We start from the raw sequence: 15,522 nt of genomic DNA, 5'->3' as shown, positions 1-15,522 counted from the left end.
CCTCTTGCAGGAACTGCTGACACACCACAGCCACATGAGGTCTAGCATTGTCTTGCATTAGGAGGAACCCAGGGCCAACCGCACCAGCATATGGTCTCACAAGGGGTCTGAGGATCTCATTTCGGTACCTAATGGCAGTCAGGCTACCTCTGGCAAGCACATGGAGGGCTGTGCGGCACCCCAAAGAAATGCCACCCCACACCATTACTGACCCACCGCCAAACAGGTCATGCTGGAGGGTGTTGCAGGCAGCAGAACGTTCTCCACAGCGTCTCCAGACTCTGTCACGTCTGTCACATGTGATCAGTGTGAACCTGCTATTCTCTGTGAAGAGCACAATCTTGGTGTTCTCTGGCAAATGTTCTGCACATTGTTGGGCTGTAAGCACAACCCCCATCTGTGGATGTCAGACCCTCATATCACCCTCATGGAGTCTGTTTGACCGTCTGAGTGGACACATGCACATTTGTGGCCTGCTGGAGGTCGTTCTGGAGGGCTCTGGCAGTGCTCCTCCTGCTCCTCCTTGCACAAAGGCGGAGGTAGCGGTCCTGTTGCTGGGTTGTTGCCCTCCTAAGGTCTCCTGATGTACTGGCCTGTCTTCTGGTAGCGCCTCCATGCTCTGGACATTATGCTGACAGACACAGCAAACCTTCTTGCCACAGCTCGCATTGATTGCTGCACTACCTAAGCCTTGTGTGGGTTGTAGACTGTCTCATGCTACCACTAGAGTGAAAGCACCGACAGCATTCAAAAGCTTCAAAACATCAGCCAGGAAGTATAGGAACTAAGAAGTAGTCTGTGGTCACCACCTGCAGATCCACTCCTTTAATGGGGATGTCTTGCTAATTGCCTATAGTTTTCACCTGTTGTCTGTCCCATTTGCACAACAGCATGTGAAATTGATTATTAATCAGTGTTACTTCCTGAGTGGAGAGTGTGATTTCACAGAATTGTGATTGACTTGGAGTAACATTGTGTTGTTTAAATGTTCCCTTTATTTTTTTTGAGCAGTGCATTTCCCATCCTAGGCTTATACTCGAGTCAATACATTTTCCCAGGTTTTTGGGTGAAATTAGGGGCCTCAGCTTATATTCTAGTATATACCGTATGTGTACATGTTTTTTCATGGAAAATGGGAAAAGGGGGGTGTTTGATGTGCATTTTTAACATGGAAGGGGTTAATGCGCATTCTTTAGAATTTTTTTAACCCTTTATTATTCCCTAGGGGACTTTTAGGAGGACTAATTAGATTCCTCATTAAACTCCATTGATCTGTGTGATCTGTACTCATTTGTTTGAGCCTGCTCTAGGAAGGTCAATCAAATACAGATCCACAGCAGCCAGGGAAGGCGAGGTAAGGCTGGGTTCACACCACGTTTTGTTAAATACGGCTCCCGTATACGGCTGGGAGGAGGGGGGCAGGGCTTAATCGCGGCGCCTGCACTCAGCCGTATTCGGGAACCGTATTTAATGTATGTCTATGAGCCGACCGGAGTGAACCGCAGCCTCCGGTCGGCTTTGTTTTCGGCCGTATGCGGTTTCCCGACCGCAGGCAAAAACGTGGTCGACTCCATGTGCCATGGAGTCCATACTTGAGTGGGGGCCTCTGATCCCCGCCATCAGCGGCAGGATCGGGGCCTCTGGTGCAGAGATATCGGCGGCAGGCAGGATGATGGTCACGCAGCAGCAGGAGGAGGTAAGGCTGGCCTCCTGCTGTTGCTCAGCAACAACTCCCAACATGCACAAAAGGGCATGCTGGGCATTGTTGTTATGCAACAGAAGGAACAACTACAACTCCCAGCATGCCCTTTGGTGATTTGTGCATGCTGGGGGTTGTAGTTATGCAACAGCTGGAGGCACATTTTTGTCTATGAAAAAGTGTGCCTCCAGCAATTGCATAACTATAACCCCAGGGATGTGGACTTTGTATCGCCCGATGCCGGGGACACGCAGTTCCATACAGGTGGATTTTTCAGGTCCTCAGCCATGCTTCGGGCAAGCAGGGCCAGACCTGAAAGCCCCCGACAAGCACGACGGCGCTCACAGGAGAGTATGGAGCAGGCTCCGGACTCCTGTCCGCTCCATTTTCAGTAGATGGGGGCCACGGCTAATAGCCAGCATATGGCAATTGCCGTAGCTGGCTATTAACCCTTTAGATCGTCTAAAGGGACATGTGAATACACTATAGAGGTAGCCGGAGGGCCTATCTCTGCTTCCCTGCTGTCCTGTGGCTCTGTCATTGATAGATCCTGGCTGGACTAGGCTCTATCAATGGATCAAAGAGCACACCGATCAGTGAAGTTTAATAGAACTCTATTGTTCTGTATGAGAAATCTAATGATTCCTCCTAAAAGTCCCCTAAGGGACTAATAAAGTGAAGAAGAAAAAATGTTTAAGATACACATTAACCACTTCCATATTAAAAGTTCAAATCACCCCCTTTTCCTATATAAAAACATGTAAACATAATAAAAATAAACATTTGATATCGCTTGTACAAACTATTAAAATATAACATTATGTATCCCGTACAGTAAATTACGTAAATGTAAAAAAATTAAAAAATTAAAAAAACGCCAAACCAAAAAATAATAATTTGTATAATATCCCAGAATTTTTTTTTAAAGCGATTAAAAAGTCAGATCAATACCAAAATGTTACCGATAAAAAAAACTGATTATGGCGCAAAATGAGCCCTCATACAGCCTCATATGCAATTTTTTCATTTTTTAAAGATAGAGGGGTCCGAAAATTGCAAAATAAAATATATATATTAGGCTAAGTTCACACAGCTGTTGTCGCCCGTCTAGATTTTGTCCGTTATTGCTTCCAAAACGGACCATTCTATTAACGCGTGCAAACTGATGCAAAGGGATGCTATTTAGTGACATCCGTTTGCATCAGTTTTTCATCCGTTAGTATTGGCTGTCTACAGACTCCTGCAGCCGGGACTACTACTACTCCCATCATGGAACAGACTTTTCATGATGGGAGTAGTAGTTCCTTGGCTGGGGAGTCTGCAGGCGGCTGGGAGGCTAGATTAGTGCTTGTACTACTACTACGCCCATCATGGAACTAAGTCTGTTCCATGATGGGGGTTGTAGTACAGGGGCTGAGGGATTGATCGCATCGGGTCTCACTTCTGAGACCCAATGTGATCAGAAGTTATTAACCAGGGGAGCAGTTAATGGTCCGCAACCCTACGATGTAGATTGTGTGCCTGTTTTACTTTCATTTTTAAATATCCCGCTGGGAGCCCTGAATGGCCGAGGGGTCATTCAGTGCTCTCAGCGGGATTTTTAAAGTCATAAGTGAGGATTGTAATGTACACTGGCCACACTACACTGACAGCCGGGGAAGCATTGCGCTGCGTTCCCCGGCTGCCCTTATGCGCTGCAGGAGGGCAAGATCTATAGGTAACGCAGCAATGGGCAATATACATAGCTAGGGCAGTGGGGGGGGGGGGGGGGGGGGGGCAAACCTATAGCGCTATATGTATAATGTCCCCCGCTGTGCTTACATATGTCCCCCCCAGCGAGTGCATACAAAAATACCCTTGCAGAGCTATCTGTGAATTGAATGCTATCAGCAGCACATCACGCTGCTGGCCAGGAAAGGCAGCGCAATGCTGCCCGCTTCCCGGCCAGCAGATGCGCTGCTGATAGTATGCTATTCACAGATAGGGCTGTGAGGGACATATAGTGATATATAACTGTCCCCCTGCAGCGCTTCTATACACATGTCCCTCACAGCCCTATCTGTGAATAGCATACTATCAGCTCCGCATCTGCTGGCCGGGAAGCGGGTGGCATTGCGCTGCCTTTCCCGGCCAGCAGCATGATGTGCTGCTGATAGCATTCAATTCACAGACAGCGCTGCAAGGGTATTTATGCATGCGCTCCCTGGGGGGACATATGTAAGCGCAAAGGGGGGTATTATACATAGCTAGCGCAGTGGGGGGGGGGGGGGCCTTATACATAGCTAGCGCAGCGGGGGGTGGGGGGGCAGTATACATAGCGCAGTGGGGAGGCAGTATACATATAGCACTATATGTCTGGCCAACCACTGCACTAGCTATGTATATTGCCCACTGCTGCGCTACCTATAGATCTTGACCTCCTGCAGCGCATAAGGGCAGCCGGGGAACGCAGCGCAGTGTAATGCAACATTACAATCCTCATAATAATGACCTTAAAAACCCCGCAGGGAGCATTGAATGGCCCCTCGGGGCCGGCCATTCAGGGATTCCGGCGGGGTACTACAAAATGAAAGTAAAAAAACACACACACACACAATCTACATCGCAGGGTTGCGGACCATGCCGCCCACTCCCCTGGTTAATAACTTTCGATCGCATGGGGTCTCAGACGTGAGACCCAGTGCGATCAATCCCTCAGCCCCTGTACTACTACCCCCAACATGGAACAGACTGTTCCATGATGGGGGTAGTAGTACAAGCATTAATCTAGCCTCCCCAGACTCCCGCAACCGGGAAACTACTACTCCCATCAAGAAAACAAGTATGTTCCATGATGGGAGTAATAGTAGTCCCACAGCACAGCAAGAGTTTGCTGATTTCACTCCTTCTGAGCATGCTCAGAAGTAATAACGGTTGAAAAATTGATATTAAAAAATTGGGTGCAAACGGAGGACATTATATGCTCATCCGTTTGCCATAGACTTCAATGTAAAATTTTTAATATACGTTTCTATGCCGTTATTTTTGACGGGAGAAAAAAAAAAATCTACCTACCTATCAAAAAAGTTTAGAGTTTTTTTTATTTGTAAAACATGACGGAAACTATACAAATCTGGTATTACTGTAATCAGGCGGCCTAAAGTATTAAAATAACATGTTCGCTCAACCACAAGGTAAATGGCGTAGAAAAGAAAACCACCAAATCTGCTAAATTATCTTTTACTATTTCAATTTCACCCCATGTGTTATGGAAAAATTAAAAGGTATCATTATAGTAGGTAGTTATGGCTATTATAGGGCGAGGAGGAAAAAAACAAGAGCGTAAAAGCGAAAAGTGGATCGTCATGAGGGACAAGTAGATTTTGCTCCGTTTTAGTCCTGTGGACAAGTAGTTTTTTTTATAAAAAATTTCCACACCCCTGAACCCCCAGCATGCACAAACTACCAAAGGGCATGCTGGGGAGTTGCAGTAGTGTGCCTCCAGCTGTTACATAACTACAAGTCCCAGCATGCCCTTCGGCTGTAAGTGCATGCTGAGAGTTGTAGTTTTACAACAGCTGAAGGCACACTGGATGTGAAACAGAGTTTGTTACCTAACTCAGGGTTTCGCAACCAGTGTGCCTCCAGCTGTTGCAAACTACAATTCCCAGCATGCACTGATAGACTGTACATGCTGGGAGTTGTAGTTTTGCAACAGCTGGAGGCACACTGGTTGCAAAACACTGAGTTAAGTAACAAACTCCCAGTGTTTTGCAACCACTGTGCCTCCAGCTGTTGCATAACCACAACACCAGAATGCACAGACAGCCAAAGGGCATGTTGGGACATGTAGTTTTGCAACAGCTGGAGGTTTCCATTTTCACAAGGGGTAATCGGAAAAAAGTAGGGATCGACAGATATTGATTTTTTAGGGCCGATAACGATACAGATAATCAGTGAACTTCAAATCAATGAACTGCAACGGCTTTTGCGGGGCCAGAGACCGCCGCCGCCCGCTTCTCTCCCCCTGCCTGTCCTGGGGTCCTCCTGAGTCTGGGGCATTATCAGCAAGGTAATTGGCGATACCGATAATGTCCAAAATCGTGAATATCGGCCGATATCAGCCAAACCGATAAGCTGTTGATCCCTAGAAAAAAGCCCCCAAAATTGGTCACATTTCTTCTGAGTATATAAATACCCCATGTGTGGACACAAAGTGGTGGACACAAAGCTGGTGCACTACAGGGCTCAGAAGAGAAGGAGCACCACTGGGCTTTTGGAGAGAGAATTTGGCTGAAATTGAAGGCAATGGCTGACATTTATCATTGTCTTTAGACAGTTTTTTGTGTCTAGAAAAGGCACAAAAAAGGCGCAAGCAGGGTTTATTTGTGCCTTTTTTGCGCCTTTTGGGTTACACATTTCCGCTGATTTTGAGTTGCAATCCACTGATTTTGGCAATACACATGATATGGAAGGGTTTTATGAACTGCGCCTTTTTTAAAAAAAGCGCAGTTCATTAAATCCTTCCATATCATATCATTCCAAAGCCACTGAAAAGTCTCTAAAACTACACCAGCCCAGACTTTGCTTAGCTTTTTGCTGTATGTGAAGAGAAAAATTTCAGAAAATGTGAACTGCCCAAAATGTACCAAATGCTCTAAATTAGGTGCTCCTACACATTACCAGCACACAAAAAAAGGTGTAGAAAAATGCTTCACTTACACCTACAATGATAAATGCCGGCCAATGTGCATTTACAAAGCCCCCATACTGCCAGAATAGTGGACCCCCCCCCCCCCCCCACACACACACACACACACACACACGACTCCATTTTGGAAACTACACCCCTCACGGAATGTCAGATTTTTTGAACAGTGGTCCATGAAAATGAAAAATTTTAATTTTTCATTCATACAGCTCACTGTTCCAAAAGTATGTCAAACACCAGTGGGGTGTAAATGCTCACTGCACCCCTTTTATACATTCCGTGAGGGGTGTAGTTTCCGAAATAGGGTCACATGTGGGGGAGGTCTATTGTTCTGGTAGCATGGGGGCTTTGTAAATGCACATGGCCCCCGACTTCCATTCCAAACAAATTCTTTCTCCAAAATCCCAATGGTGCTCCTTCTCTTCTGAACATTGTAGTTCGCCCGCAGAGCACTTTACATCCCATTCAGAAGAAATGGGGTTACAAATTTTGGGGGACATTTTCTAAAATTAATTTACAAATCCAACTTTACCGAAAAGCTGTCAAACACCTGTGAGGTGTTAAGGCTCACTGTACCCCTTGATACGTGCCTTAAGGGGTCTGGTTTCCACAATAGTATGTTTTTTTTTTTTGCTGTTATGGTACCATAGGGGCTTCCTAAATGTGACATGCCCCCCAAAAACCATTTCAGCAAAATTCACTCTGCAAAATTCCATCGTCGCTCCTTCCCTTCTGAGCCCTCTAGTGCACCCACAGAGCACTTTACATCCACATGAGGTATTGCTTTACTCGAGAGAAATTGGATTACAAATTTTGGGGGTCTTTTTCTCCTTTTACCCCTTGTAAAAATTCAAAAACTGGGTCTACAAAAACATGTTAGTGTAAAAGAAAAAAAATTGAGATTTTTAATTTTCTCCTTCACTTTGCTGCTATTCCTGTGAAACACCTAAAGGGTTAAACTTTCTGAATGTCATTTTGAATACTTTGAGGGGTGCAGTTTTTATAATGGGGTATTTCTAAAATGGAGGCCCCTCAAATCCACTTCAAAACTGAACCCTGAAAAATTCAGGTTTTGTAAAATGTTGTGAAAAATTGGAAAATTGCTGCTGAACTTTAAACCTTCTGATGTCTTCCAAAAGTAAAAACATGTCAACTTTATAATGCAAACATAAAGTAGACATATTGTGTATGTGAATCAAAATATAATTTATTTTGAATGTCTATTTTCCTTATAAGCAGAGAGTTTCAAATTTAGAAAAATGCAAAATGTAAAGATTTTTCATTAAAATGTTTTACTTTTTCACCAAGAAATGATGCAAGTATTGACGAAAGTTTACCACTATGTAAAGTAGAACATGTCAAAAAAAAAATAAAAAAAACCTCTCGGAATCAAATTCATAAGTAAAAGCATCCCAGAGTTATTAACCCCTTCGTATGCATACGTCCTAGCGATCTCCAGCACTGCCGCGGGCAGCGCAGGAGACAGGGGACTGGACCCGGCTGTTAATCCGGGCAGCTGCCGGAGCCACGATCGCACCGCTCCCGGTAGCATTAACCCCCTAGATGCCGTGATCAATCCTGATCACACCGCATCTATGGTGTTGACAGGGGGAGCGCTAGCCCCCTGTTCACAAACGCCGGCGCCGCAATACGATCGCGGGTCGCCGTTGCTTGCTATGGCAGCAGGGGGTCAGATCATAACCTCCTGTCTGCCTGCTACTGAAGCCTCTGAGATCCAGCCACAGGCTGGATCGCACAAGCTGTAGTGTGTGTAGCTCATCGGGTCATACTGTGCTGCAGTAGAAATGTATTGCAGTATAGTATAACCACTAAAAAGTGTAAAAAAATTAAATAAAAAAGTTCTTCAATAAAAGTATGAAGTGTAAAATAAAAAAAATAAAATGCCCCTTTCCCAATAAAAGCCCTGTATTATCACCAAAAAAAATGAAAAACACAAATCATATACATAATAGGTATTGCCACGTCCGTAATGACATGTACTATAAAACTATAATGTAAATTATCCCGCGCGGTGAACGCCGTAAAAAAAAAAACATTAAAAAAAGCGCAAAATTTGCCAATTTTGGTACAAATAGCGGAATAAAAAAAAGATCAAAAGGTAGCACGTAGCACAAAAATTATACCAATAAAAAGTACAGCTCATTCCACAAAAAAAAATAAGCCCTTACTCCATGGCGTCGGACGAAAAATTAAAAAAAAAGTTACTGCTGTTGGAAAATGAATGGCAGAAAAATAATTTTGCTCAGAAAAAGAACATAGAAAGCTATATAAAATGGGTATCGCTATAATCGTACTGACCCACAGAATAAATATAACATCACTTTTACCGCACAGAGTACACCATAACATTTTTTTTTTAAACGCCAGAAATTTTCCAGTTTTTCACAATATCTTGAAGTTTTTCACTAAAAATGCTGCATATGTCAACAAAAATGCACCACTTATATAAAGTACAATATGACACCAAAAACAATCTCAGAATCACTCTGCTCAGAAAAAGCATTCTAAAGTTATTACCATTTAAAAGGGACACGTCAAATTTAAAAAAAAAAGAGCCTGGTTATAGAGGTAAAAAATAGGTCCATCCTTAAGGGGTTAATGCTTAAAGTGACAGTGGTCAGATGTGCAAAAAATGCTCTGGTCCGTAAAGGGGTACTCCGGTGGAAAACTTTTTCTTTTTTTTTTTTTTTTCAACTAGTGCCAGAAACTTAAACAGATTTGTAAATTACTTCTATTAAAAAAAATCTGAATCCTTCCAGTACTTATTAGCGGCTGAACACTACAGAGAAAATTATTTTCTTTTTGGAACACTGAGCTCTCTGCTGACACCTCTGTCCATTTTAAGAACTGCCCAGAGTAGGAGAAAATCCCCATAGCAAACATGTGCTGCTCAGGACAGTTTTAAAATGGACAGAGATGTCAGCAGAGAGCACTGTGTTCCAAAAAGAAAATAATTTCCTCTGTAGTATTCAGCAACTAATAAGTACTGGAAGGATTAAGATTTTTTTAATTAAAGTATTTACAAGTCTGTTTAACTTTCTGGCACCAGATGATTTACAAAAAAAAAAAAAAGTTTTCCACCAGAGTACCCCTTAAAGGTCACAATGGGCTTGGTCCTTAAGAGGTAAATAAAGTGTGTGCGTGTGTTTCACTTTTTTCCTTTATTTTGTAAATTTTTTAGGTGTTACTACTACTCCCAGCATGGAACACACTGTTTCATAATGGGAGTAGTTGTCCCTGACATATTGTCCGATGTGATCATCCTATCTATTGCAGAGATGTGGAGCGGCTCTATACAGCGGCCAGTGATGTGAATAGTGTGGGGATTGGCCGGATGGTTGCAGCCAATCACAGCTCTGAGGGAAATATGAAAGAGTCCAGAGACTAGAGCGCTCTATAGAGCCGCTCAGCATCTCTGCAATAGAAAGGACGATCGCAGCGGATGTCAGGAGTGCTACCCGCTGTGATCTGTCCTTAACTGCAGGTACTACTACTCCTAACATGGAGCACACTCTGCTCCATGCTGGCAGCTGTAGTACCTGCATTATAGACAGATCACAGCAAGTGTCACTCCTGACACCTGTTGTGATCCTTCTGTATAATGTATAGATGCAGCCGGCCACTCTTCTATGGTCCCCTGTACTGCCGTAAATATACACCTATTCATATTTCCCGCAGAGATCTGTGATTGGCCATATGGTTCCAGCTGCTCACAACTCTCTGTGGGAAATATGAATAGGTATATATATATACACGTCAGTGCAGGGGACCATGGAAGAGAGGCCACCCGCATATATACATTATACAGGAAGATCTGTCAATTAGTACAGGTACTACTACTCCCATCATGGAAGTGTTTTCCATGCTTGGAGTAGTAGTACTACCTAAAAAATTAAGAAAAAATATTTGAAAAAAGTAAAAAAAAAAAAAAAAACACACACACACACACACACACTTTATTCAACACATTATTAAAATACATTATTAATGGCCCCTTTCTAAATTCTTATTCTTGTTGTCGGCTACATTTTTAGTGTCCTGCCCGCCCACATAAATTGATCCCTGTTTAAAAATTAATACAAATTTTGTCATAAAAAAGATAAATTGTTAAATACAATTTTTTCCCCATCACTACTTTATCTTTATTTTTAAATGTTAACCTTCAAAATTTTATAAAAAAAAAAAAAAAAAAAAAAAGGTATCTCCATCAATTGTTTAGATCGCTAAAGTTCAAAAAAAGAATAAAAACCGCCTGTAAAAACGTCAAAGTTAAAGGGGCACTCCGCTGCCCTGCTTCTGGAGCTCCGCTCCCCAGTGTCTGGAAGTTTATTGTTCCGAACGCTGTTTTCGGGCTTACGTGTTCAGGGGCCGCCCCTCGTGACGTCATGCTTGCCCCCTCAATGAAAGTCTATAGGAAGGGGGCGCCGTCGCGCCCCCTTACCATAGTCTTTCGTTGAGGGGGCGGGCGTGACGTCACGAGAGGCGGCCCTGAACACGGAAGCCCGAAAACAGCGTTCGGAACAATAAACTCCCAGACGCGGAGCTCCGGCAGTAGGGCAACGGAGTACCCCTTTAAAACCCACATGGCGTTTTTTTACTCGCATAGGCTTCTAAGATTTTCCCGAAAAACCGCCAAAGTCTCAACAAGAGGTCGTTTTTGAAAAACTCCCAAGGAGCCAAAAAGAGCTGAAAAACACCCAAAGGATTGAAAAAAATGCCAAACTGAAAAACGCCAAGTGGATCTGGCATTTTGCAGTTCCCTATTGACCTGCAGCTAACATCTGGCAGCTGCATTTTTTCCCAGAAAAAAATGCTGTGTGGCAAGATGGGTGTTTTTATTGATGTTTTTGCATGAAAAACCTCAGTGGAATTCTAGCCTTAAAGTGGTTACCCAAGATTAGAAAAACTAAGCTGATTTCTTCCAAAAACAGCACCACATCTGTCCTCAAGCTGTGTCCTGTATTGCAGCTCAGTTCTGTATTAATACCACACAGAACATGGGGACAGGAGGGGTGCTGTTTTTGGAAGAAATCAGCTCTGTTCTAGTATTCCTGGATGACCTCTTTAAATGGGCACTGTCACCAACTTTATTTTTTGATATGTTGTAGTACTTATGTACTACAACATATCTGTAATATATTTTCATTATTTATTTTTTATTTTTCATGGTGAATTTTACGTTTGAAAACCGGCCACTAGGGGTCTCCCTCCTAGTGGCCGGCTGCAGCATGGCGTGATGTCACACCAGAATTCAGACCGATTGCGGCCGGGCAGTCGGTCCTAATTCATTTACACTGCGCTCGCTCCCTGCCAATCAGACAGGCGGGAGCGAGCACATTGGCTCCCCGGCCACTGGCTGGGAGGCCACTCCTCCCGCACATGTCGTCGCCGCCGCTGCATGCCCGCTGCCGGACTCTGCAGTATCAGTAAGTATGGAGAAGAGATGTTAAGGGGAGTTGGTGGTCATAACAGGGGTTGTGGGAGACTGGGGTTCCGGGTTTCAGAAGAGGGGGGGTGACGGAGGGAACGTGGGTAGCGCCGCATGGCACTAACTTATAGTTCATCTACACAGGGTGCCTCCAGCTGTTTCACTACTAAAACTCCCAGCATGCCCTGACAGCCAATAGATGTCAGGGCAAGCTGGGAGTTGTAGTGGTGAAACTACAGGGCAAGCTGGGAGTTGTAGTGGTGCCTGCTGGGGAAGTCTGCCTGGTAGTGAGCACACTACCAGGCAGACAAAAAGGCATTTATAATATAGTAAAAAAAAAAAAAAATCAAAGCAGGGAGGGGGTTATGAATAGATGGACAATAGGCAGGGACAGAAAAAAAAATATAGGATGGTGGGAGCTACCCTTTAATGTCTGCTGCAATCTGCGTCAGAAGTTCTGTTACTGAACTGAGCAGCAGACTCCTCACTGAACTGAGCAGCAGACTCCACATGGAATTTTCACAATATTCCATAGCATGAATAGGCCCTAAGGCGGCGTCTCCCAACCAGGGTGCTTCCAGTTGTTGCAAAAATACAACTCCCGGCACGCCCGGACAGCCTTTCGCTGTGGCGGGGCAGGGGCAGAGTCGTGATGTCACAATACTCCGTCACTGTGGTCGGGAGGCATAAGACTTGGAGCCTCCAGCGCTTCCTACAGTACGAACAGGTGGGTGCTGCATGCTAGATTGTGGGGGTCCCCATCGGCGGGACCCCTGCGATCAGACATCTTATCCCCAATCCTTTGGATAGGGGATAAGATGTCTTAGTGCCGGAGTACCCCTTTAAGGTGGGAAATTAGGTTCAATACTGGACTCCTAAAACAAGTATTGCGCCCCCTATGTCATGGATTGCCTTCATCATGGTAGTGCAACGTTTCCCAACTAGTGTGACTCCAGCTGTTGCTAAACTACAACAACTCCCAGCATGCCTGTCCGAGCATGCCGGGAGTTGTAGTATTACAACTAAGGGTGCGTTCACACGGCCGTCTGTCCCTGTTTAGGTTCCGTTGTTGCTGCTTGTAAACAGATTAGAAACGGTTGTAAAATAATTCAATTGATGTCAATGGGATTTTTTTTTTACAGCCCTTTCACATCCGTTTGCACCCGTCTGCGCTCTTTACATATTTTTTTTTGCGGGAGAAAAGACTGTGCATGCAGTATTTTTTTCTCCCGTCGAAAAAATTGATACAGCAAATTTAGCATTGAAGTCTATGGAAAACAGATGAGACTTTAATGTCATCCGTTTGCATCCATTTTTTCAATCCGTTTTTACTTCTGAGCATGCTCAGAACAAAAAAATATATATATTTTTTTGGTTTATTAACTGAACAATAACGGATAACATCCTTTTGCATCCATTATTGTCCGTTTTTTTCCTCTTCTTAGAGTCCATTTTTATCGGGAAAAGAACGGGGCGGGTCTAGACGGCCATGTGAACGCAGCCTAAGGGTGATTTCACACTATAAAGTTCTTCCGTTTTAAGGAGCCGTCATAATGTTGTGTTATGAAAACCATTAAAAACGGCAGTTACAAAATCCCTTTAAAGTCTATGGGATTTTTACATTATCAGTTGTAACCAGTCATAGCCCGTTATTAATAACAGACGTTATTTTGTGAAGGGAGAAAAATAAATCCCATCACACATAACGTCTGTTATTAAAGGAGTATTCCAGCGTAAAATAATTTATCCCCTCGGCAGTCTGCAGGAAGTGAAGTCTCGTCCCCAGCAGAAAGCCGCAGCAGACACGCCCCCTCCATGTATCTCTATGGGGTTCATGGAGGGGGCTTGTCGGCCGCCGCGTCATGCGGGGATGAACACCCCCTTTCCAGCAGACTGCTGTGGCCCGTCCAGGAGATGCCGGTGGCCCCAGCGCTCGGATCAATCAACCCCCCCCCCCCCCCCGATCTAGAACTTAATCCCCTGTCCTTTGGATAGGGGATAAGTCATATTGCACTACAGATTTCCTTTAATAACTGGTTAAAACGGATAATCTAAAAATCCCATAGACTTTAATGGGATTTTGTAACAGCCGTTTTTAAGGCTTTTCATGACGGAACATTATAACGGCTCCTTAAAAAGGAAGAACTTTATAGTGTGAAATCAGCCTAAGGTTGTCTGGGCCTCCAGCTGTTGCAAAACTAAAAGTCCCAGCATGTCTGGACAGCTCCTCATCTGTATTGTGGACTTATTAGGGTTGTGTTCACATTGTACAGTCAAAACAGCTGGATCTCTGCCCAGTCCTCTCCTATGCGAATTATAACAACCACCGATAATCCAAATCAACCTTTGCTATATGGCGCCAATCAGGCAAATGTATATTGTGTCACTAGAATATTATAGATATTAATCCCACTGCAGTTCCTGCTCTTCACCTAGAACCAGAATCAGGGACAATTTATCATTGAGACAATGTATCCTAAGGACAACTAGAGCAGACAATGGCTGAGCCTTGTAGTCCTACCTAAGCTGTTTATAAGTGCGCAGAGCATGCTGGGAGTTGTAGTGCTGGGAGATAAGGGCAGCAGATGGCCCTGGGATCAGCTCTCCTCACTCTTTGTTCTAAGGTCACCCCCGGCGGGCTTCACATTAAGTTTGCTCTGCGGTAACGCATGACACGTCTGTGGGGGGAAACACGGTAAGGAGGGGAGAGCAGGTAGAAGTGCCCGTCCAGAATAAGACTACCCCCGGCTCTGAATACCGATCCCCGGTACTTACATCACTTTGCTGGCCATTTCCTCGCCGTGTCCTGCTTACCAGCACTGAACACACCGCTGGGGGACACTTCCTGAAGTAGATTTACAGCGCCACCTACAGCCCCGGAGGTCCGAGCGGCCCGAACAGTGGACACACTGTAATCCTACCACCACTAGTAGCGGCTATACTTCCCGTACGGTGTGCGACTGGGGACATATTTTGGTAGGGACGCAATAGCGACACCTAGGGACTCAGAGCGCCAATTAACCGAATCTTTATCACTAGTATTAGGAGCTCGGGAACAGGTTGTGATAACGCGCAACAGCGACACCTATAGACTGGGAGGTCCGAGTAGCCTTTACACCTAGTGGTCCTCCTAACCCTGCCCCGTTACTGGCGTGGAGGCGATACTTCCTGACAGGGTCCGGGGGCACCGGAGGGGAATCGGGGCGCAGCTAGGGTTGCCACCTGGCCAGTATTTTACCAACACAGCCGGTATTTTGGCCACCATATACATAATACCGACAATGCAATGGCCGTTATTTATCCAACCAATCCTTCAACAATGTTGCACCGTATACTATGCCAGTGTTTCCCAACCAGATAGCTTCCAGCTGTTGCAAAACTACAACTCCTAGCATGCCCGGACAGCCAACAGCTGTTTGGGCATGCTGGGAGTTGTAGTTTTGCAACAGCTGGAGGCACCCCAGGTTGGGAAACACTGACCTATAATATATACTACTATATAGTCCAACATGCTGGGAGTTGTAATTTTGCAACAGCTGGAGGCACCCCTGGTTGGGAAACACTGACCTATACTATTATATAGTCCAACATGCTGGGAGTTGCAGTTTTGCAACAGCTGCAGGCACCCCAGGTTGGGAAACACTGACCTATAATATATACTATTATATAGTCCAACATGCTGGG

The 15,522-nt window shown here is 44.7% G+C and overlaps 1 protein-coding gene across 5 annotated transcripts in view; it reads right to left on the bottom strand.

Annotated features, from left to right (window-relative positions):
- MRPL23 (mitochondrial ribosomal protein L23) overlaps positions 1–15,028 on the bottom strand; it is a 37,004-nt gene extending 21,976 nt beyond the window's left edge. The window contains exons 1-2 of one of the 5 annotated variants that reach the window (XM_056526861.1): positions 14,614–15,028; positions 14,360–14,516 (exon numbers count right to left, since the gene is read on the bottom strand). Coding sequence is in view for 1 of the 5 variants with exons in the window: in XM_056526864.1 (XP_056382839.1) it covers positions 14,614–14,630 (17 nt within the window). In the remaining 4 variants the exon portion in view is untranslated. The remainder of the gene's footprint in view (positions 1–14,359; positions 14,517–14,613) is intronic. The other 4 variants (XM_056526866.1, XM_056526860.1, XM_056526862.1 and 1 more) reach the window with 4 other exon arrangements.
- Positions 15,029–15,522: the final 494 nt, after the last annotated feature.

The sequence above is a fragment of the Hyla sarda genome, chromosome 6, assembly GCF_029499605.1.
Source record: "Hyla sarda isolate aHylSar1 chromosome 6, aHylSar1.hap1, whole genome shotgun sequence".
Lineage (NCBI taxonomy): Eukaryota > Metazoa > Chordata > Amphibia > Anura > Hylidae > Hyla > Hyla sarda.
The sequence above is the reverse complement of the archived record's forward strand: the minus strand, read 5'-3'. Positions and strand labels throughout refer to the sequence as shown.